The sequence below is a fragment of the Sciurus carolinensis genome, chromosome 16, assembly GCF_902686445.1.
Source record: "Sciurus carolinensis chromosome 16, mSciCar1.2, whole genome shotgun sequence".
NCBI lineage: Eukaryota > Metazoa > Chordata > Mammalia > Rodentia > Sciuridae > Sciurus > Sciurus carolinensis.
Window position 1 is genome coordinate 33,326,194 of NC_062228.1, and position 20,663 is coordinate 33,346,856.

Sequence of the window (20,663 nt, forward strand, 5' to 3'; positions counted from 1 at the left end):
GTTGCCCAGGTTTGCCTTGAACTTATGGTCCTCTTGTCTCAGCTTCCCAGGTAACTGGGATTATAGGCATGTACTATTGTGCACAGCTTACAAAGCATCTCTTAAAAGACTCTGGGAACTCTTCAGGATACTAGTTTAGAGATCAGAAAAGGAGCTCTACCATAGATTTTACTTTCTTGTCCTGTTTTTTTTTTTTTTTTTGGTTGCTTACCAGACTCTCTTGCATTCTCCAGATCACTCTGGATGATGCACTTGCCTCTTCTTGGAAATTCAGAGACGCAGCCTCACTTGCTCCACGTTCAGGGACACATTCTCAAGGAGCATTCATTTGGGAGAATGGCAGCACCTTGGCTTCCTCCTCCAGGCACGTGAGGACTTTGAAGGAAGATATCCATTTATGTGAGCAAGGTCTTCTTTGTTTTCAAAGTCAGTTTGTAATTTCTCTTGCATTTCTGATGTTGGCTTTGGACAGTTTATGTTGGGTTTCTCCAGCCACTTCTCTGAGCAGGGCAGGGGCAGCTAAAGCTTGATCCATCTAAAGCAGATGAAGGTGAGATTAGAAAGGGCCTTTAAAATGTTATTGTTGATGTAATTATTATTATTGGCACTGTGGATTGAACCCAGGGGCACTCTACCACTGAGCTATACACACAGTCCTTTTCATTTTTTTATTTTGAGATAGGGTCTTGATAAATTGCACAGGCTTGCTTCAAACTTGAGATCTTCCTGCCTCAGCCTCCTCAGTTGCTGGAATAACAGGCATGCACCACCACCTCCGGCCAAAGGAGGGGCCCCAAACCCTGGATTCTTCGCTAGGGGTAGGCTGATGGGTGTAAAATACCTCACCTGAAGATGATCTTTCCGGTACAAAGTCACCAGGTCGGTGAGAAGCACGGTCCAGGCTTCAACAAATGTCCTCGAGACCCTTCTGGTACTGATCCTGGCTCAGCAAGGGATAGGTAGTAAGGGGGACACTACTGGTTTTTTGCAGCTCTGAGATTTTTCCGACAACATTTTTCTGGAGTTTAAAATGAAACAAGCTTTAGAGGAAACAGGCGGAATGAGGCAGGAGGAGGTCGAGTTCCCTCCGCACCCAGACTGAGGCTGAACAGGGACACAGCAGACAGGTCTGGGGTGGGGGTGGGGTGAGGGTCCAAACGCAAATGTGCGTGACTGCGGTGCGCGTAACTCGTCCAAAAAACAAAACAAAACAAAACAAAACAAAACAAAAACAAAAACAAAAACAAAAAAACCCCAAAACTTCGTGTGCTTCTCCAGGACCCTCGTCCTTGAGAATTAGTTCCAAAAGGTCCTTGGTCGTCCCTGCTCCCCTACCCCCGCGCAATTGCCCCGCGCCCCGCCTCGTCCATTCTGTCACCTCCACCTCCGGCCTCTGAGACTCCCGCGGTTACCTTAGGGCAGAGACATTGGCACCCCTTCCCGCCGGATGACCCCCTCCTTTCGTCCAACACGTCCCATTCCCACGTCGCTCCTTTTGTCTGCCCCCTCTCTCCAGGCTGGGCACCAGCCGCAGTTTCCACCCCCCCCCCTCCGCCCCCAGCCCCGAGAGCCTGGGCGGGCGAGCTGGGGGTTGTTCTCCGCCCCCTCCCCCTAGGAGAGGGCCCGCGACGGGGGCACCCCAGAGCCGAGGCCAATTGCCCCCTCCCCCAGCGTGTGCCATCTGCCGCCTGTCAGCTTCTCTCTGTGGGCCTCGATCCCAGGCGCCGGTGGGGGTGGGAGGGGCGGCTGATTCGGCCCCTCCTTCCTGGCTCTTTCCCAGGCGCCTCGCGGACTCTGCCCTCGCCTTGGCCCTTGGCACCCCTTCCCAGCCTAACCCTGGCCATCCCTGGCTGCAGGACGTGGCTCCTCCGGGATGTTGGACACTCTCGGACTCACGAACTGGGGAGGGCGGTGGCCGAGGGTGGCAGTCCTAACTCGGAGAAGGGGAGGCCCTTGGGGCCTAGGTCCTAGTTAGGGGATGACTCTGTCTTCGTCAGTCCGGGGATCCTCACGCTCTGTCTCTGCTGTTAGCGTGTTTGCCTGGGCATTGCGTTTCTTCTGTCACCCGACTGTACCTCGGAGACGGCCTTGGGCGCGCACGCACGGGCCCCCCTGCCTAAGGCCTTTCTCCGCATCCGTCGGCCTGCTCTCCCTAGCCGCAGGGGTGCGGGGGTGGCATCTACCTCGGCAATCAGCCCAGCACGGGGTTGGCGAGCAGGGCCCGGCGGGACTGCGAAGCGAGCTGAAGGGGGCGCGGGCCCGGCTGGCCGGCAGGCGGGGGAACTGCGGGGTGCGGGCACCCTGCTTGGGGCGGGCGCCGCTTCTGCGCTGGCCCCAGCGCTGCTCTCGGCGGGCAGCGGGTTTTTCCGTGAAAGGTTGCCCTGGGTAACTCGTCTCCGAGGGGACACAGCCCTCCCCTCTCCAAGTGGCAACTTATCGATCCGCGAGATTGATAACCCCCAGCGCCGCGCCGCGCACCCGCTCCGCTCTCCGGGCTCTAGGCGCGCCGGCCCAAGGTGGCGCCACTTGCCTGGGAGGGGGGCGATGTGGGGGCCTTTCCTCAACCCGGGACCTGGCCGCCTGCAGCTGGTGGGGGAAGGAAGGCTTCAAAGTAATGGTTTTGGGGAACCTCCGCGGGAAGACTTTGCTTAAGTATGTGCCCTTCCTGGACCTGCTCGGAGACCCGAGCCTCAACTGGTTCAAGAGCTACAGGGACTTGAAGCGCCCCCTGGTGGCTGGGGCAAAACTTTGTGGAAAGTAGAAACTGGTTTATTTTTTGTAAACCGCGGAGGGAAGGGGTGCTACTTCAGTGTGTTGGAGATGAGGTGTTATAGTCATTGCCCGGAAGTGCGCGTCAGGCGCAAGAACCCTACAAATGCGAGTAGGGGCTAGCCCAGTGGTCTAAGAGTTTGTTGGATGTGGGTTATGGGTGGTCTTGGAACACTAGCCCATCGACAAAAGTCAACTGAGAGGGAAAAGCTAGGTCTGAGGATAAGTCTAGTGCGTGGGGCACAAGAGGCAATGCTAGGGTAGCTAACCAGTTTGCTCCCCCGTTCTCTCAGTTTTTGCAGTTTGTAATGCTAATGCGTCTGGGTGAGCTTGACAGCCTGCGTGGGCCTTCTATTCCCTCCTCCCGCCCCCGGTGCAGCCAGAGCCCGGGCCCCACGAGCCGGTGCGGCGCCCGCGCCCGCGCGGTGCCTGCCGCCGCCGCCGCCGTCGCCGCGGTCCGGGTTTTGCGGGCGGCCGGAGCTGTATTTCCAGCGCTGTCCATCGCTCGGTGCTGTTGGCCCTCTCTCCGTCTGATCCGAGCCGGAGCAGTGCGGGGCGCCCCACGGGATCAGAGCGCTCCCCCGCCGGGACTCCGCTCCTCACATCCTCCTGCTGGGACCCGGCTACATTTCCAGCCAAGCCTGGCTTTATTATGTGTCTCTGCAGTGCAGCCCCAGCAGCCGGATCGGGAGGAGGAGAGCCAGCGACCACAAAGAAGACAGGAGCGCGAGGGAGGCTGGCGGGCGGGCCGGCGCCGGCTGGAGCGCGGAGGAGCCGGGGCGCAGCCGCCGCCGCCGCTGCCCGGGAGGACGGGAGCCCGGCCGCCGCCGCCGCCTGCTCGTCCTCCTCCTCCGCCACCGCGGCCGCCGCCTCCCCCCTCTCGGAGCCCCTGGCCCATGGAGGCAGCTAGCGGGGCCGGCGACTTGGCACCGGCCTGGGGATCGGCTGCGCGCCGCGCGCTGAGCACCGCAGCCCGAGGGCAGGCAGCGGCGGCCCGGCGCACGGGCTGAGCGATGCCCGGGGCACGGGCGCGCCTGCCCGCCGCCGCCTGAGCGCCCCCGCGCGCCCCTTCCTCCTCCGGGGGGCCGGCGCCGGACCGAGCCGAGAGCCAGAGAAGGGGGCGTGAGCCAGGGGCCCCGAGCCGCGGCTTCCGAGCCACTACGGCCGTTTCGAGCCCCCACCCCCAAGTAGGCTGAGTTGAGGTACCCCCTCCCCATCCATCACAATCTCCAAACCGGGCGTTTGGGCATTTTTTTTTTTTTTTTGAGCCATTAATATTTATTTATTTTTGTGTGTGTGTGCGGCAGGGGATAATTTGAAGCCCCCTTTTTTTCTTTTTTTCCTTTTCCGGGGGGTACTGAGCTCCCGCGCTCCCGACCGCCTCCCGGTCTCCTCCCCCCCTGAGACCCTCTCGACTCCAGCCCTGTTCCCCCTCCTCAGATGGGTTCATTGTGAGCTCCGCAACGGGCTGCGTGGCCGGACGCCTGCAAACTTTGCACAAAAATCCGGCAAGGGGCGGAGGAGGAGGAGAAGGAGGAGGAGGGTGAGGGTGGCGGTGGGGTGGGGGAGGGAGGGAGGGGGCCGCAGGGGCCGGGGGCCGGCGGGGGGTGGGGAGGAGGAGGGGGGCGGCTTTTTTTTTTTTTTTTTTTTTTTTTTTTTTTTTTTTTTTTGCATAACTCGGCTCGGCCGAGTGGCCTCCGGACTCCCCGCGCCGCTGGGACCGCCGCTGGGACCGGGAGCCCCCGGCTGCCGCATTGCAACAGGCAGGGCCCCGGCGTGCCCCCCGGGCCTCCCCCCGCCCCCGAGCGGCCTCGGCCGGCCCGGGCCGCCCCCCCCAGGGAGGCCGCCCCGGACCTGCGGTCCGCTCCCCGCAGCCGCCGACCCGGCTGCAAAAAAAAAAGTTTCCGAGAGGCAGGCGGAGGAGAAGGGGGAGAAGGGCTGCCCGGAGCGGCGGGGGGCGGCGGGGGGAGCCGGCCGCGGAGGGCGACGGAGCGCCCGGAGCCCCGGACATGTCCAGGCGGAAGCAGGCGAAGCCGCGCTCGGTGAAAGGTGAGCGAGCGAGGCCCGGCGGAGGCGCGAGCGAGCGAGGAGGGAGGGAGCGAGGGAGGAGGGACCGGCGAGCGGGCGGGCGGCCGGGGACCCGCGCGAGCGAGCGGAGAGGAGGTGGAGGAGGCGGCGGAGGAGGCGGAGGCGGAGGAGGAGGAAGAGGAGGGGGAGGAGGAAGCCAGGAGCGGGAGGCGGAGGCGGTGGAGGGGGCTCGCCGTGGACACCCTACCCGCCCGGACCCTCTCCGGGCCCGGCGCCACAGCCCGCCGGGGACCCGGGCCTGGGGTCGCCTACAAGGGTCCCTCGCCGCTCCCTCCTTGCGGGCCCCGGGCCCGCGTGGCCAATCAAGGGGTGCGGGCCCGACTTGGCGGGGATTGCGAATCTCGGTGGCGGCGGGAGGAAGGAAGAGGCGGCGAGGACGGGCGCCCGGGAGGCTGGCAGCTTCGAGGCCGCCCTCCCTGGCCCCCGGCCTCGCTGGCTTTCTCCAGCCCCCTCCTTGTCGCCCCGGGACGTGGAGAGCGGCGGCGCTGCCTTGCGCGCTCAGGCGCGGCGTCCGGGCCCCGGCCACCCGGCGCCCCCTCCCCGCCCCCTGCCCAGGCCGCGCTCCCGGCCGGGGCCCCCGCACTTCCTGCCTGCTCCACCGAGGCCAACCGGGCAGGGAGCCTTCGCCAGGAGTTCATTGTCTGCGCCGCGCCGGCGGGACGCAGGTCCCCCTGGGAGCGGTGCGGCCGTCATGAGCGCCCCTCAGCGCAGTGTGCCGGGTACCCCACCTCCGGCACACGAACCCTCAGCACCCAGGCCAGTTACCTGTCCCGAGTCCCCAGGGTGCGCACGTTTGTGAGGAGATATAGATGTCTAGGTACACACACACACACACACACACACACACACACACACAAATATCCCCCTTCACCATGCTTTGATTTCTATTTACACCGAAGGCCCCACGGCTCCTGGAGGCTCCTGGAGGCTCCTGGAAGCTCCTGGAGGCCCCTGGAGAGCAGAGCCCCTGAGGAGAGGCAGTGCGCGGGCCTGAGCTCCTCCCCTGCCCTTTTCCCCTAACAGGCCGCCCTCTCCTGGCCTGGCCTGCTGCTTTGTCCCAATTCCAGCCCCTCGGGTGGGTGCTTAGCCGCCAGGACACACTGGGAGATCACTGAGGAACAGGATGAGAGTGGCTGTGTCTCTGCAGCCTTGAAGTCCTGAGGCCCTTGTCCTCTCCCAACTCCCCTGATGACCTCTGGCTGCAGCCCAGTTCTGCTCTGAAAAGTTCATTTCCTGGAGGCCTGCGCGGGAAGGCGCTGGGGCCCCCGCTCTCTTCCTGCCAGTCTTGCTCTTGGCTGGAGTGGTTGGGATTGAATCTGGCAACGCGGGTGATACACCAGCCACCTCCCTCCTACTGAAGTCCCAGGAAAGCCGGCTGCAGCCGGCCCAAAGAGACGCTCCCTGTCATCTTAGAAGAAAACCAGCTCAGTCCAAACTTTCAGCAGCGGGTCTCACCTCTATTACGCTTTGGGAGAAGTTGGTCTTTCTTCTGCTCCTTGACCAGTGTCTCAATCTGCAGTAGCCTGATCTGTCCTACAGAAATGGGGATTCCAAGGGTGTTCTGATCCAGAGACAAGGAAACCAGAAGAGAGACTTCCAGAAGAAGGAAGAAGGGTCTATGTTTATCTTTGGCCTAATAGAAGGGCACCCACAGCTTTAAGTAACATTTGATTTCTTTTCTTCCTGGGGCTCATTACTCACTCCTTCTAGAGCCACTTAAGAAGAAGAGATTGGAATTGGAACTTCTGGTTGTAAAAAGAGTTTTCTTTGACTCTGGCAGTTGATTTCAAGTTAAAGTTACATATAGGAGCAGACTTTTTGGAAACGTCCAGAGCTTGCTTACCTATAACCTTATTCCGCATCTGCAGATCTCCTTATTTTAGAAGGCAAGCCACAGAAAGGAAAGGTAGAGCAGTTTGCAGTGAGCAGATGGGTGGGTGTTTCAGAGTTGCTTGAACCAAATTCTTAAACCATCCAGTGGATCTCAGAAAAAGACTCAAAATTTGGTCTTTAGCCTTTCATGAAATGAGCCTTGAAATGATTTTTAATGAATCTACATGTATTCGTGTGTATGTGTAGCCGACAATTCAAGCGAATTGAGGGAGGAAGACAGCTAAGTGGGAAAAGACCAGTGAAGGCATTTTGATAAGTGTTGTGCATATCACCCACTCAGTCTTTCTGCAGAACCTTGGTGTCTGAGGCCCCCTGATTCTCCCTGGAGCTTTACATTTTCCAAAAGCAGCAACAACCTTTGTCTCTCACCATTTTGCCTTTTATTCAGTTTACTGGGGTGAGTAGGGTGGAGATGTGGCCACTTATCAAGGGAGGAATTAAGAGAGTAGATAATTTGAATAGATAAGAGTTACAGCAGGTGAGGGATTTATTGCTCTTCAAGAACTGCCCCCCTTCTTGCAAGCAATATTCAAAAGTGTGTGCTTAAGTGTGGACAGCTCCACACCAAGTGTTTGAAATGGCAAGGTCCTCACCTTTAAAGATGCTTGAAGGTGCTTCTTAAGGAACAGTGGTGCCTTTTACATTTTATTTTATTTTATTTTGCCTCCACTGCTGTGTGTCAGGGCTAATGTAGAGACATTGTGGACTTTCCCAGCTCTGTGCATTCTGCAGTGGAAGTCGCTTGCCGGTAATTCGTAATTGATCTTGGAAATGTGAAAGCCCATAGCAGGAAGGAAAGATAGAAATGTAACAATTTTGAATGGATGCTCAGAAAGTGTGATCTGAAAGCACAGACATTACTGCTTTGAAAATCAAACAGGCCTCACCGGGGGCTCACTTCCCATTTGGGGACACAACCTCCCTCTGGAGTGGGGGTCATTTGTCTCCTCAGGATGTTTGTCCTTCTTTGGAAAACCCAGACCATAGGGAGGGAGGACACCCAGCAAATAGAGAAGGGTGCTGGAATAGTAGGGCAGGGGGTGAATAGCCTCATTGGTTTTAAAAGCCTTGTGATTTTGTTAAAAAAAAGGGAAGAAAAGAAAAACCAACGAATCCACGAATGTTACAAAAGTCGCATTTTCTGACTGATTTTCCTATACTCTTTCCCCTTTTTGAGTCCTGGTGGTGCCGTGTGGTAGTTGCAATGATTTGTTCCCTTTGATAATTTTGGCCTGATTCTCTAGGCTGTTCTCATCTCGCTCACTGATGTTATTTCGGCTGATGATATCAGGTGGTTTGGTAACGATTACCTCGCACTTCACTCTGTCACTCAACATTAAGGAGACCTGTCTCCTTTTACCCTATGGCTGACTTCCTCAGATCCACGCAACAGCGTCTTCATTTCTATGGAAAATGAATACGTTTTTTTTTCCCAGGCTCAGTTTAAAACTTTTGAATAATTTGTACTATTTTTTCCATCTAGCAACTGCCTGTTAATTACAGTTCTTAATATTAATTAGCATTCAGGCTGTGTCCACATACCCCCCACCCCAACATCCAAAACTACCCCAGTGACTTTTCTTCCTTTCCCTCCCCTTCTTTGTCTTCTCCTGCCAGCTCAGAGCTCCTCCAAAGTCCATCTTATGAATTTGGTAGTCTAGGGACTTGGGAACAGTGTAGTTCACCATTGCTAGTGTTTCCATGGAAATAATTGAGATGTAATAAATAGAGGCGTTCTGAGGTTACAGGTTTCTTGATTCAGCTGAGACCACATACAAGTGTAAATTGTCGACATTTGTTTGGCTAAATGTACATGATCTTGCAGGAAGGGCAAAACAAATCCTTTGTACCTTCCTTAGCTTTCTATGTGTATTGGGGTAACTGACATTTAATCCTAATATTTAATCCCCCCCCAATTAAGTTACCTATTCTTAGCTTTGGAAGGGCCTGTTTTATTCTAGAAAGCATCCTTTATGTCTAGTAATTGCTGTTTAGATTCTTACACCTGTTTCCTTACAAAAACTTAATAAGCAATAAAATAAGATAACTATGTGCCTCTGGCAGGAGAATCCTGCTAAACGTTTAACCATAAGGTGCCGAGTGTGCATTAATAATGAAAGGTGCAAAATGCTGGTGACTTCACAGTCATAAAGTAATTCCATAGAACCCGCCAACCCTGGCAAATGTGGCATGCTACAGCGTGTTAACAGAGGAGGAGGAGGGGGAACCACTCCTGGAGTAAACCGGAGCTCGGAGCTCGGCATCTTTGAGTACAGCGTTCCTGGCTGGAGACGCAAGGCTGGGGATCTGGTTCAATCTAATACAAAGTTGCAATAATTGCTATATCGGTAGCCAACTCTTAAGCTGGTGGCTGTGGAATTCTTCCCCTGACGTAGGATTTAATAGTCTGGCAATTAGATGCATTGATTTCTCTTAACTGTTCATTTGGATGTGTAAACGAAAGGAACTCACTACTGAGGCCGGCGGTGCAGACTTGCTGCCTGGCTCTGGAAAAGGCTCATTTAGGTGGCAGTGGTGGGAGAGTGTGTATTTTCAAGACAGCATTGGGACCAGCTCCCTCTTCTTTTAACATTTCTTCCCATTTTGCAATGAAATGAAGGGAGCCTGTTGTTCAAACGCTGTTTAAAAAGGCACGACAGCGTTCACTTCTGTCTGAAAAGTAAAAGCAGCCATTGCTGCCTCCGGTGCTTGTAGAGTAACGTCTGTCTCAGGGTGACTGGACTCAGTTGCATGCTTCTGGCATGTGGTCTCTTGGATATCAGAGGTACGGAACACTTTGGGTGCTTCCAGCAGAGTGTCTTTCTCTCTTCCCCTCCTCCTTCACAACACTCCAGGACTTGAAGCAACCTGTACCAGTAGCTCTGTCAAGCCGAGTGGGTGTGACCTCCTTTGGGTGTCAAAGCCATCATCTTGGATCCTTTGGAAGGCTGGTGGCTGGATACTTCAGTGGTTCGGAAAGCGTGTAGATTATAAGCTCTCTTGAACATTAGTTCTCCCTTACTTCCTGCTCTGGCACCTGTAGTTTTCCCTAAGTGTCAAGAACTTATGGCATGCAGGCATCTTAACTGTCTTGAAGTAATCTAGTGGTGGATGGCTAGATTTCCTGATGACCCCATCTGTTTTGCAAGGTGGGTGGGTGGGTTTAGGTGTTTGCTTTTCCTGGACCCTGAATGAAGTAAGTCCAGCCTTGTCCATGGTATACCGATGTTTGCAAAGAATATTATCTTGATGTCCTGAAAACATTTGCATAGATGTCAGGGTTTCTTCCTATCTGAGGGCGTGCCTACGGTAGTTAACACAGAAGAGTACCTTGGATAACTCTTAATGTCTGGTTATAATAGGTAACTGGGAAAACCTCAATAGGCAGTTTTGCTAGTTTGTCAATTTCTGCAAATTCCTGTTGGCTTGCAAGGGCATTTTGTGCATAGATATATTAGTCTGTCATCAGAGTAGTTTTGCCCCCAAAATGGACTAGTGAAGCTTGGATTGGTTACATATCCCACTTGAAGTTTTCAGCGCTGGCTGTCAGCTCCCTCAGCCTGCTGTGGGCGCCAGGCAGGGTGAAGAGAGTGGGGGAAATGCGGATGGAAACTTTTGATTCATAGCTTACCTGCCAGGATGGGGTGGCAGCCAGTGACTGGGGTTGTACACTCAGTAAATAAAAATACTTTACTGCTTTCAAGGAGCACCAATTAGCTGATTGCTCCGCGTGGCTGTCTTTAAGGAGAACGCTGTTTTACCTATCTTCTTGTACAAAGATTTGATTTTTAATGTCTTGTGAAAAGGATTCTCTTTGTCTTGATTGATGTCAGGAATAAAAGCATGATGGTAATATCCCTTTGAAAGCTATTGTATTGTCAGCCCTGCCTGACAGCGGGAGGGCCTCCCAGCGTTATAGATTAGTGCTGTGAAAACACTGACATTTTCTTTGTTACGTTGCTGTTGTTCTACTTGCAAAGTCAATTACACAATGTCGGAGCTCAGTTACCCAGTTGACTTTGGAAGTAGCAATGTCTTTCATTCTCTTCTTAAAGATATAATTTTGTGTTGTTGTTGTTGTTTTGTTTTCTTCCTTTCTCTTTTAACCTGCCTCCCTCCCTCTGGTTACCTCCCCTTCCATGTGCCAGCACCCCCTCACCCCCAAGAGTCTGAACGTGTTAGCTAGGCAAACACTCTGGTTTCAGTTGTGACCATCCAAATTCAAAGATTGCCACATCATTATCTCCGAATTCTTCTGCTCATTCACATTTCAGTGGCTTCTTATTGATATAGTGACTTCAGCAGCCAAGATACATAAAAAACCCATCCAACGAGATTATAGTGTTGATAATCTCTTATCAAGTGGGTTGTTCTTTGGATTTGGGGTCACTGAGGTTGGCAAATTCGGAGCTTGCTTTTTTTTCCCTCTCTCTTTCTAGAGCCTGTAACCTGAGCTGAACCAGGTTCCTGGGTAGATGGGACCCTGGCAAGCAGTTTTTTGTTGTAGAAGATGTAAGCCTTAGGCTGGGGCTGTAGAGGTTGGGATTTAGGATCCTGAATGGCCTTTTGTCACCGGTGGGCCGCTTGTCACAGGAGAAGCATGCAGTCTATTCTCCCACTGCAGACGGCAAATCGAGTTATAAGATGCTCTTCTCAGGTGATTCCAGTCTGCCTTTTTGGGCCCACTTGGGCTGGGGAAGGCTTTCCATCCCAGTCTAAGTGTGAAATCTTGCTACTGAATGGGAAGAAAGCCTTGACTTGCTAAAGCTGAAAATGGTTCCAGCTATGTTTTTATTTACCTGCCATCTGCCCCATCCCTCCCTTCCCCAGAAAGAAAAACTGAAAGTCCTTAGTTCCCTAACCTGAAGAGGTGGTCACCTGGAGCGGTGGCTTGCGGAAATGTCTCTCTTGCCTGACAGAACAGGGTGTAAGGAGATGCTCTGCCGCTGCCGCCACCACCGCAGACTGCAGATGACAGGGATCCATCAGGAAACTCCGTCCGAGGACACTAATTGTGGGCCCCCGAAGTTATTATTATGAACCACCAGACAAGAGCCTGTATTCGCCAGCAATTTGTCAGGACTAATTTTGTTTTTCTCCAATAATTGAAAATTAATGTCTTGAAGTGAAAGCAGATGTTCATGTCATCTTCTGAATTGGGATATAAAATGGGGCTCTGTGGATGTGCTCACTAATCTCACAGCAATTGCCCTCTCCTGGATAATGGGGGCGCTCGGCCTGTGTCACCTAAGGCCAGGGGTTGGGAGCTGAGAGTGGGGGGCCTGGGTGGCACTCCTTGTGCTCCTTGGGGGTTCCTTGTGGAGGGAGAATGCGTCAATAAAAATCTTTTTGTTCGAGCTCTGAAACTTGGAGAGTTCATTGTTGCGGCTGTTCAGTCGCTGGAGACGTATTTGCTGAGATAATTCACAGCATTGTGCTGGGGTAGGTAAAGGGAGCCTTGGCTGGGGCAGAGTGGCTTCCTGTAGATGCGTCGGGTCCCAGCCCGTCACTCCTGCGAGCGGTAAAGCTGCTTAAAATCGCAGATTCCTGGGCCTGGATCCTAGAGACCTCTGCTCAGCTGGCTGGTCTGAGCAGGGACTTGCATCCCTCCCAGCACCCTTTTTAAAAAATGGGAGTAAAATCGCATAACATAAAATTTACCATCTTAACCTTTTTTAAGTGGTATTTAAGTACCTAACGGTGATGTGTAGCCATCACCACCACCATGGTGGTGGGTTGGGGAAGGCCATTAGTTCGAACTTCAGTTTTCCAGGTTAGATGTGAAAAAACTGGAACAGAAGATGAAGCAGGATCTCAAAAGCTGGTGGTTCTTTTTCTTGTCCCAGTCTGAGAGGTGAGTCAGGTCTGCCCACCGCTGACTGAGCAGGAGCGTAGCCCCGTCAGGGCTGGTGGGGCTGGGGTGCCAGGGGCAAGGACAGGAGTTTTCGAGTGATCTGGTGGCTGTTCCCAGGATTAGAACATTTCTTCCTCTCTTTGGGGACACCATTCTTCTGGAGACCCAGCCCGGCTGGGTGTGAGCTTCCCTAGTGGCCCTGGTAGGTGAGATCTCTTGTGGCCCCCACGCTTGCCTGCCAGGACCCAGGCAGCACCCCTGGCTCACCCCGCCCTGTGTGCTTAGGCTGGTTTGTCTGTGATGGGGAGAAGGGAGGAAGAGCTGTTATGGAATGGCCGCCTAGCTGCCTCGATTTGTGGTCCTTGAGACCCCATCTTGAGCCTGTAGGTCTGGGCTTTGCCTCACGTGGCCTCCTCCTCCGCCTCCTTAAAAGTGCTGCAAGACTTTTTTTTCTTCTGCCGATTTTCCTGTAATTGAAATCTGCCCTTTCGTTACCTGGGCATGAATTATTTTTTGCAGCGTTGCCGTTCCCCGTCCTGCTGTGAGGTTTATCTCTTCTGTTGATCCTAATTAAATAAAACACACTGTTCACCTAACTCCTGTTACACCAAATTTTACCTGCCTGAGGGCAGAGTGATGGCCATCTGGGCTTGGTCAGGGAGCAGGGCATTCCTGGGCACGGCAGTGGGGCAGTGGCAGGCAAGGATCTGTGCCCCGCTGGCCTGGGTGCTGGGGACCTTGGAACCCCAGCAGCATACAGTATATTCCTGCTTCCTGAAGAGGAGATTTAGTTTTGTCCTTAGCTCTGTGGGGCTGTAGGTTTGAATCTGGGGAGGAGGGAGGCCATCACCAGCTCCATGGGCTCCCCAGGAGAGGACAAAGGAGGAGAGCAGGCTGGGAGGCTGGTGGCAGGGAGATGGGAAAAAGAGACAGTCTCCCATCACCTGAGGTGGAGGCTGCAGAGAGTGCTGGGTTCTCTGGGGATCAGTGAGCATTATACATGTTCTCGGTGCCCAGGACAGCCTCTGCAAACGCCCTGCGCCCCTAGGGGGACAGTGGTTAGCTGGAGCCCTGGCACATATGTTGGGAAGATTCAGGTTTTTACTACTTTTGCCTTTGAATCTCTCAGAATCCTGAAAACCATGGAAAAGGAATCTTGGAGTTCCTTCATTCAGATTGTGTGTGTGTGTGTGTGTGTGTGTGTGTGTGTGTGAGAGAGAGAGAGAGAGAGAGAGAGAGAGAGAGAGAGATCTCCTTGGTTCCATCTGCCTGGACTTGCACACTTCTGTTCTCAGGGAGCTCGCTCCCTCTATGACACACCTGTGCATTTTTAGCTTTAATTTCACATGTCAATCTGCAATCTGTCTCCCACAATTTAGGTGCATTGGTACTGGTTCCACCTTCGGGGCTACAAAGAATAACTCAGATCCCCAGTTCCCAGTGCAGCCCTGTTGAGAACTGGCAAATCCTGTCCTGCCTGGCTCACGGGAGAGCTCATTGCCTGGCGCAGGGCAGCCTGGGGGCCTCCAGGACCTCATGTTTGGTGTAGACAAGGGTCCAGCCTGTGCCTCTGGATGGCTGTGTTTAAAGAAGGATTTCTTAACTGAATGAGTGAAGGTATAAGTTGTTGAGGGAATAAATATGAGTGGGTGAGCACGAGAACGAGTGAGTGAATGGTCAGATGGTGACTAAACCAATTCGCAAGTGAACGTGTGAGCGCATGGGTGTCTTGGGCCTGAGCGGGACTTGGGTTCACCGCCGGCGTGACTCTCCGTGGGTCTCTTCTGCCCTCCGCATTTCCTTCAGTTTTTTGCCTGCTCAGGAGGTGAGGCCTGCCCCACACCGAGGCTGCCAGCCCTCATGCCCCTTGGAGTTGGGAGTGGCCTGTTGTCTCTTGCTTCTCAGGTGCTCTGCGCAGTGAGACTGTAGCTACTGTTTATTGAGGTTTGAAAAACATTCCTTTTTAAAAATGATAAAAGCAAGATAAGATTTTTATATTAAAGTAAAACAGAATGTTTGACTCAATGAATTCCCATCCTGCACCTTATGGCCATCCTGCCACAGAGATTTGGGGGTCAGATGGGGCATCCTTAGCTGGCTTGGTGCTGGCCAGTGCTGGGTAGTTCAGCCACCACTGAGTGGCCGTCAGGACCCTCCTCATCTTTTAGGGAGAGTTTGTCCCAGGGCTAGCACTGGCAGTGAGGGTTAGGGCTGGGAGAAGGAAGTAGGAGGGAGGAAATGGGCAGTGCTGGCAGGGAACCTGCCACTCAGAGCTGGGCACAATGGTGCACACCTGTGATCCCAGCAACTCAGGAGTCTGAGGCAGGAGAATTGCAAATCTGAGGCCAGCCTTGGCATTTTAGCGAGACCCTTAGTCATTTAGGCAAATCCTGTCTCAAAATAAAAAAATAAAAAGGGTTGGGGATGTAGCTAGGTGGTAAAGCGCCCACCCCTGCATTCAATAATGCCTAGTACTGTAAAAACGAACAAACAACTCTGTCTCCAAGGCGAGGGTCAAGGTGGCTCTATTTCTCTTGTGGGGGATGGGTGTGGGTTGAGGCAGTGTGTTCCATGATCTTGGGTAAGATAGTTTCCTCTCTGGGTCTCAGTTTCCCCATCTATGGAATGGAATGGAACTAGTTGGATCAACTACATGTCTTAGGTGGTATGGGGTTTTAATTTCTGGAACACAAGAAGTGGCAAACACAAGCAATGTGGGTTTTAAAATAATGCAGGCTGGAGAGATATCTTTAGGTCTTTTCAAGTTACTTTTTCCAGTGATGGGGCCACAATGGATAAATCTGAGTTGGCTGCTGTAGGGCATCCTGCTGTGGACAGCTGGGTCCTCTCTTGCTTCCCTAGCCCTTTATAAGGTTTGGGGTGAGAAAGAGATGAGAAGAGGGCTTGACAGTGATGTCTAGCTTTCCAGGTGTCTGAGAGTCAGAGTCGGTGGTGATGGGCATCTTTGGTCCCAGTTGGTGGTATTCCAGGCTCTTTTGGCTCCAGGGGTTCTGCCAAGTATTGTTGAAGTAGGTTACCTGGGTGCTGCTCTAATCCAGGTGTGACCGGGTCGGACACATGCTCGTCCAGAGCCACCAGCCCTGATCCCTGGGGAGGACACGTGGAGGGACAGTCGGGACCTGGCTCTTGGGGCACTAAGGGGCTCTGTCTTCATCCCTTCCTCTGTTCCTCCACAAGATTCTCCCAGCAGCTCTCTGATTTATTTATCACAGTTTCACAGGTGCACAGACTGAGGCACAGAAGTCCCTTGTTCAAGGTCACACCGCTGGAAGTAGTGGAGCTGGGATTTGAGGGCAGGCCGTATCTAGGTCCAGAGCCTGAGTCAGTAACCACCACCTTTATTTATAACTACCTCAGGGGCTGTGAAGGACAGCAGAGCGGCTGGAGCAGTCCCGCCCCTGGGCTGGGTGAGACAGCCATGAATAAAGGCACCTGGGGTGAGCCCTGCTTCCCACCCATCTGTCCATCTGTGGAGTTCTGCCTTTCGGCTGTCCACGTTCCAATCTTAAAAAAAAAAAAAAAAAATCCACATCTTAAAAAACCCAGTCCCACTGCCTTCCCAGCAATGAGCGCTGTCCTCCTCGGTAGGCCCCTCCTGGCCTTTTCAGTGATGCGGTTACACTAGACCTATGTGTGCGCACCTGGACGCCTCAGTTTCAACATAGCTGGTGCATGCCACCTGACTACACTGTCTCTCATTTGATGTTTACACGTAGCAAAGAGTATCCAGTCTTGGCTGCACAATTAGTATCATTTTAGGCACTTAAAAAAATAACTTTACCAGACTGCGGCTGTAGCTCAGTGGCAGAGCGTTTGCTTAGCATGTGGCACTGGGTTCGATCCTCAGCACCACATAAAAATAAACCAATACAATAAAGGCATGCTGTCCATCTACAACTACTGAAAAAAATAACAAACAAACAAATAAGTAAATAAATAACATGATCTGGGCCCAGCATCTGGAGTCTTTGAGGATGGGGTTCCAGGTCAGTTTTTCTTTGAAAACTTCCAGGGAAACTTGAATATGCAGCCAGGGTTAAGGATTATTAGTGGGGGAATTAGCACCACACATCCCTACGTTACAGCCAGAGGGGCTCTTTAGAGTGGGTGGACCAGAATTATCATTCTTTTCATGGTGTTGAGGGTCAAACCCAGGACCTTCTGAACTCGAGGCAAGAACTCTACCACTGAGCTACATCCTCAGCCCTCCAGAGCTCTAGCGGTGGACGTGTGATTGCTTCCAGTGCTTTGCTGTTGGTGACAGCAGTGCAGTGAGCACTCTCAGGTAGACACTTTTGTGTTCTTGTTGAGTGTTTCTCAGGCTAGACTCCTAGAGGTGGAATTATTGAGTCTAAGGTTATCACTCCAAAAATTTGGTGGATCTTTCCAAGTTGCCTTATGCAAAGGCTGCACCAGCGTACCCTTCAACCACAGGGCACAGGTCAGGGCACGTTCCTGAGTCCTTGCCCATATAGGATGTTTCTTTTTTCTCTTTGTTTTTGTCATCCTCCCCATTCCACCCCACTTTTTTTCTTTTTGCCAATCAGGCAAGCAAGCAATTGCACACGTTTTTTATTTGCACTTCCTTTATTATTATTATTAGCAAAGCTGACTGTTTTTCTTCTTTATAGACCACTTTGAGTTCTCTGCAGGCTTGCTGCCCTGGGTAGGGATGTAGGCATCTCTTGCCTTCAGCGAGTCTTTCAGTCACGTCTCTTCCTCTCTCTCCCTTCCTCCCTTCCATACATCTATTCTTCCATCTAAATCCAGAGCTTCTTATTCAGCTGAGACTTACCCTGGACTCCCAGGAAAATACTTGAGAATCAAGTGGAAGCCATGTGCTCAGGGAGCCCATGCACTGGGAAGGGTCCCAAGCCTTGACCACTGGAAATGTAGTGTTCAGGCTTAGGGCTGGGGGAGGGGCGGGGAGATTCTTTTTGACTGGGGGAATCAATTAAAGCATAGGGATAGCATTTTATTTGGACCTGAAGGGTGGAATCAGACCACCAGGAGAACCTAACATCAAAAGAGCAGCTCTTGTATACAGGTGCTAGGCTATGTACTTCACAGGCAGGGTCTCATTTAATCTTGGCACTAATTGACAGCTTAGGTGCCTCAGGCTTTCTTTTTTTAAAAGACTTTTTTTAGTTGTGGATGGACCTTTATTTAATTAATTTATTTGTATGTCGTGCTGAGACTGGAACCCAGTGCCTCCCACATGCTAGGCAAGTGCTCTACTACTGAGCCACATCCCCGCCCTCAGACTTTCTTTTTCATGAGCAATAATGGACCTTGGAGAACCCTCTCAATTTGGAGGGTCAGACTTGCCCAGAGAGATGCAAGTCAGATATCCAAGGTCACACAGTGACCTTGTGGCAGAATTGTACCTGGGGGAAGGGCAAGGATGTGCAAGGGGAGCTTGCTGCTGCCACTGACCCAGGCTATGACCTACTCTGGGGACAGCCTGGGACCTCCCTAAGCTTCTGGAGTGTGGGGCAGTTCGTTTCCTCCCTCCCAGGGGAAGTGTGAGGATGACTCAACGGAGCTTGAGGTCGGTGGCACATGACTGTCATCCCAGGGACTAGGGAGGCTGAAGCAGGAGGATCGCAAGTTCAAAGCCAGCCTCAGCAACTTATCGAGGAGGCCGTACGCAACTCAGCAAGAATAAAAAATAAAAAAAAAAAATATAAAGGGTTGGGGATATGGCTCAGTGGTTAAGCACCCCTGAGCTCAATCCATGTTTCCAAATATAAACAGAAATCTTAGGAAAGAAAGAGCTTTGTAAGCTGAGGTAGCTGTGTGGAGGAGGGCTGGTTATTTGCTTGGGGTGGGATCTCACTCCAGAGCATCCTGACTCTACCATTCTCTCTCATCTGTACCTTTATTCTCAAAATGCAGCACTGGAGATAATGGGTAGGGAAACAAACAAACAAAAACCCCTAAGCTTTTAATCTGTCACCTGCTGGGTGACACCTAGCCTTCTTGGAGATGCCAGGTTGTGCATCCCGCCTCATGTCCATCCTCTCACCCACCAGAGGACTGCTGCCCTTCTCAGGAGCTTCACTGGTCAGGCACAGGGAAAGGGGCAGTGTGGGAGGGCAGGCCTACGCCCCAGAATGGGTTGCAGGAGTCTGTGTGCCGGTGGGTATGCAGACTTGCATGTGTTTATGCTAGTGTGTTCATGTGCCCTCATGTGTGCATCTACACACGTGTGCATGAGTCAGTGCACATGCGCATGTGAATGATGCCTGGTTCAGAATCTCAGTACAAGGGCAGAGAGAGTGCACATGGTGAATTTACTTTATATCCATTCATTCAAATAATTGGAGCATCTTCAGTGTGCCAAGCACCGTGCTAGAAAGAAGCAAGTTCTTTCTTCTAAGAATTAGTTATCCATTTATAAAGTTGTGGTCATGAGAGTGGAGAAAAAGTGTTTTCTATGGCCAAATGCATTTGGAAAATGCTGGATTAAACAGTTAAAAAATTTTTAAGACCTTTAGAGCTTCTCTGAGCCTTTAAAATGCTAATGTGGGATTCTTAGATGTTTTTCATAGTTTGTGATTTCCAGACTTATTAGATCACTTGTGGAATGCTCTTATCTTGGGCACAGTTTGGGTTTCAAGGCTTTTAGGATTGATATGGTTTATCGGCTGTTCATTTGTTCATTCGTTCAGCCCAAGTGTTTACTGAGCACCTGTTATGTGCCAGGTATGCTCAAGGTGCTGAGGCTCCAAAGGTGAGTAGATAGAACTGTATTCTAGTAGAAGCGACGGGCCATCAACAAGTATATGGGTCCTGTAATCCTGGAAAGCAAATCCTGGAATAGGCAGGAAATGGTGGGGGAGGTTATCTGGTTAGGGCCATCCTGGAGGTGACACTTGAGGACAGGGGAGTTCCTGAGAGGAGCTGGGGACCTGAAAGTCTTTGCAGTTGATGCTTCGGAGAGGCTGGGAGGTTGTGGGGGGCATGGGGGTTCTCTGAACCTTGCCCCACGTTCTGGGAGCACCTGCTGTCAACTCAGTCCCCTCTTGTTTTTTCTGGTGCAGTCCAGGAACCAGAGAGAGGCTTCCCCAGGTTCTGAGTCAGTTAAACAGGACTGTTGCAGCACCCAGGGTGCTTCTGGGTCCTGATCTTGTCCTAGGAACCTCAGTGGCTTGCCCACTTTCCCTGCCCCTGGCCTATCTCTATGTAACCCTCACGGTGAAAGGACTCAGGATGACCCCTCCCTGGGCCTGCGGGCTGTGCACACACCCGGCCAAGCGCCTTGCCATGCCATGTCCCCAGCGCCTGGCACTGGACTTGCATTCCCCCCAACCCCCATCTGACAGATGGGGAAATGAGGCCAAGAGGCTCCCCAGCCCGTTCCCGCAGAGGCCCGGCCCAGAATCCAACCCTTTTCCAAGCCAGGCTGTGACCCGAGGCTGGTGGTGTGGGGGGAAGCGCCTCCGTCTTGGGGACAACAGTGATTTCTACGGGAGGTGGGACCTGGGGCCACTTGCGACCTCCTGGAGTCTGTGCAGAGTTGCCCCGTAGGGTTTGGGTCCTGAGAGATGAAGGGGGAGAGCGGGATGGGAGGAAGGGGATGGAGAAGCGGTGGGGGAGGGGGAGGGGCGAGGGTTGGAGGGGAAGAGATCCAGGGTGGGGTGGAGGAGGCAGTTGGGTAGGAGTGGCGGGGGCCGGGTGGGATGGGACTGGGGCGGGTAAAGCAGGGGAGGGGGCCTGGAGACTCTTCCCGCCCTACGACCCGGGCCGGCGCTTGGGAACGCGGCCCCTCCTGGGCCCTTGTCTGCCCAGCCCGCGGGGGCGGCCCCGGGACCCCTTTGAGGCCGCCGTCCTGGGAACGCGTCGGGCCGCCCCCCTCGCGGGAGGGCTCCATGGCTGCGGCGCAATAACTCAGGGCCAGGTTTGGGCACAAAGCGGCCGCGGCAGGGGTCTGGCTGGGAAGGCGCAGGCTGCGCCGCTCGCTCGCGCTGGCCGGGTGGGGCCCGGCTTGTTCTGCGCCGCGGGCCGCCCGCCCCTCGGAGTCTGGCGCCCCCAG

At 53.2% G+C, this 20,663-nt stretch overlaps 1 protein-coding gene across 1 annotated transcript in view; it reads left to right on the forward strand.

Annotated features, from left to right (window-relative positions):
* The first annotated feature begins 4,460 nt into the window (after positions 1-4,460).
* Positions 4,461-20,663, forward strand: part of Znf423 (zinc finger protein 423) — a 314,481-nt gene continuing 298,278 nt past the window's right edge. The window contains exon 1 of the mRNA XM_047529580.1: positions 4,461-4,818. Coding sequence (XP_047385536.1) covers positions 4,779-4,818 — 40 coding nt within the window. The 5' untranslated portion in view covers positions 4,461-4,778. The remainder of the gene's footprint in view (positions 4,819-20,663) is intronic.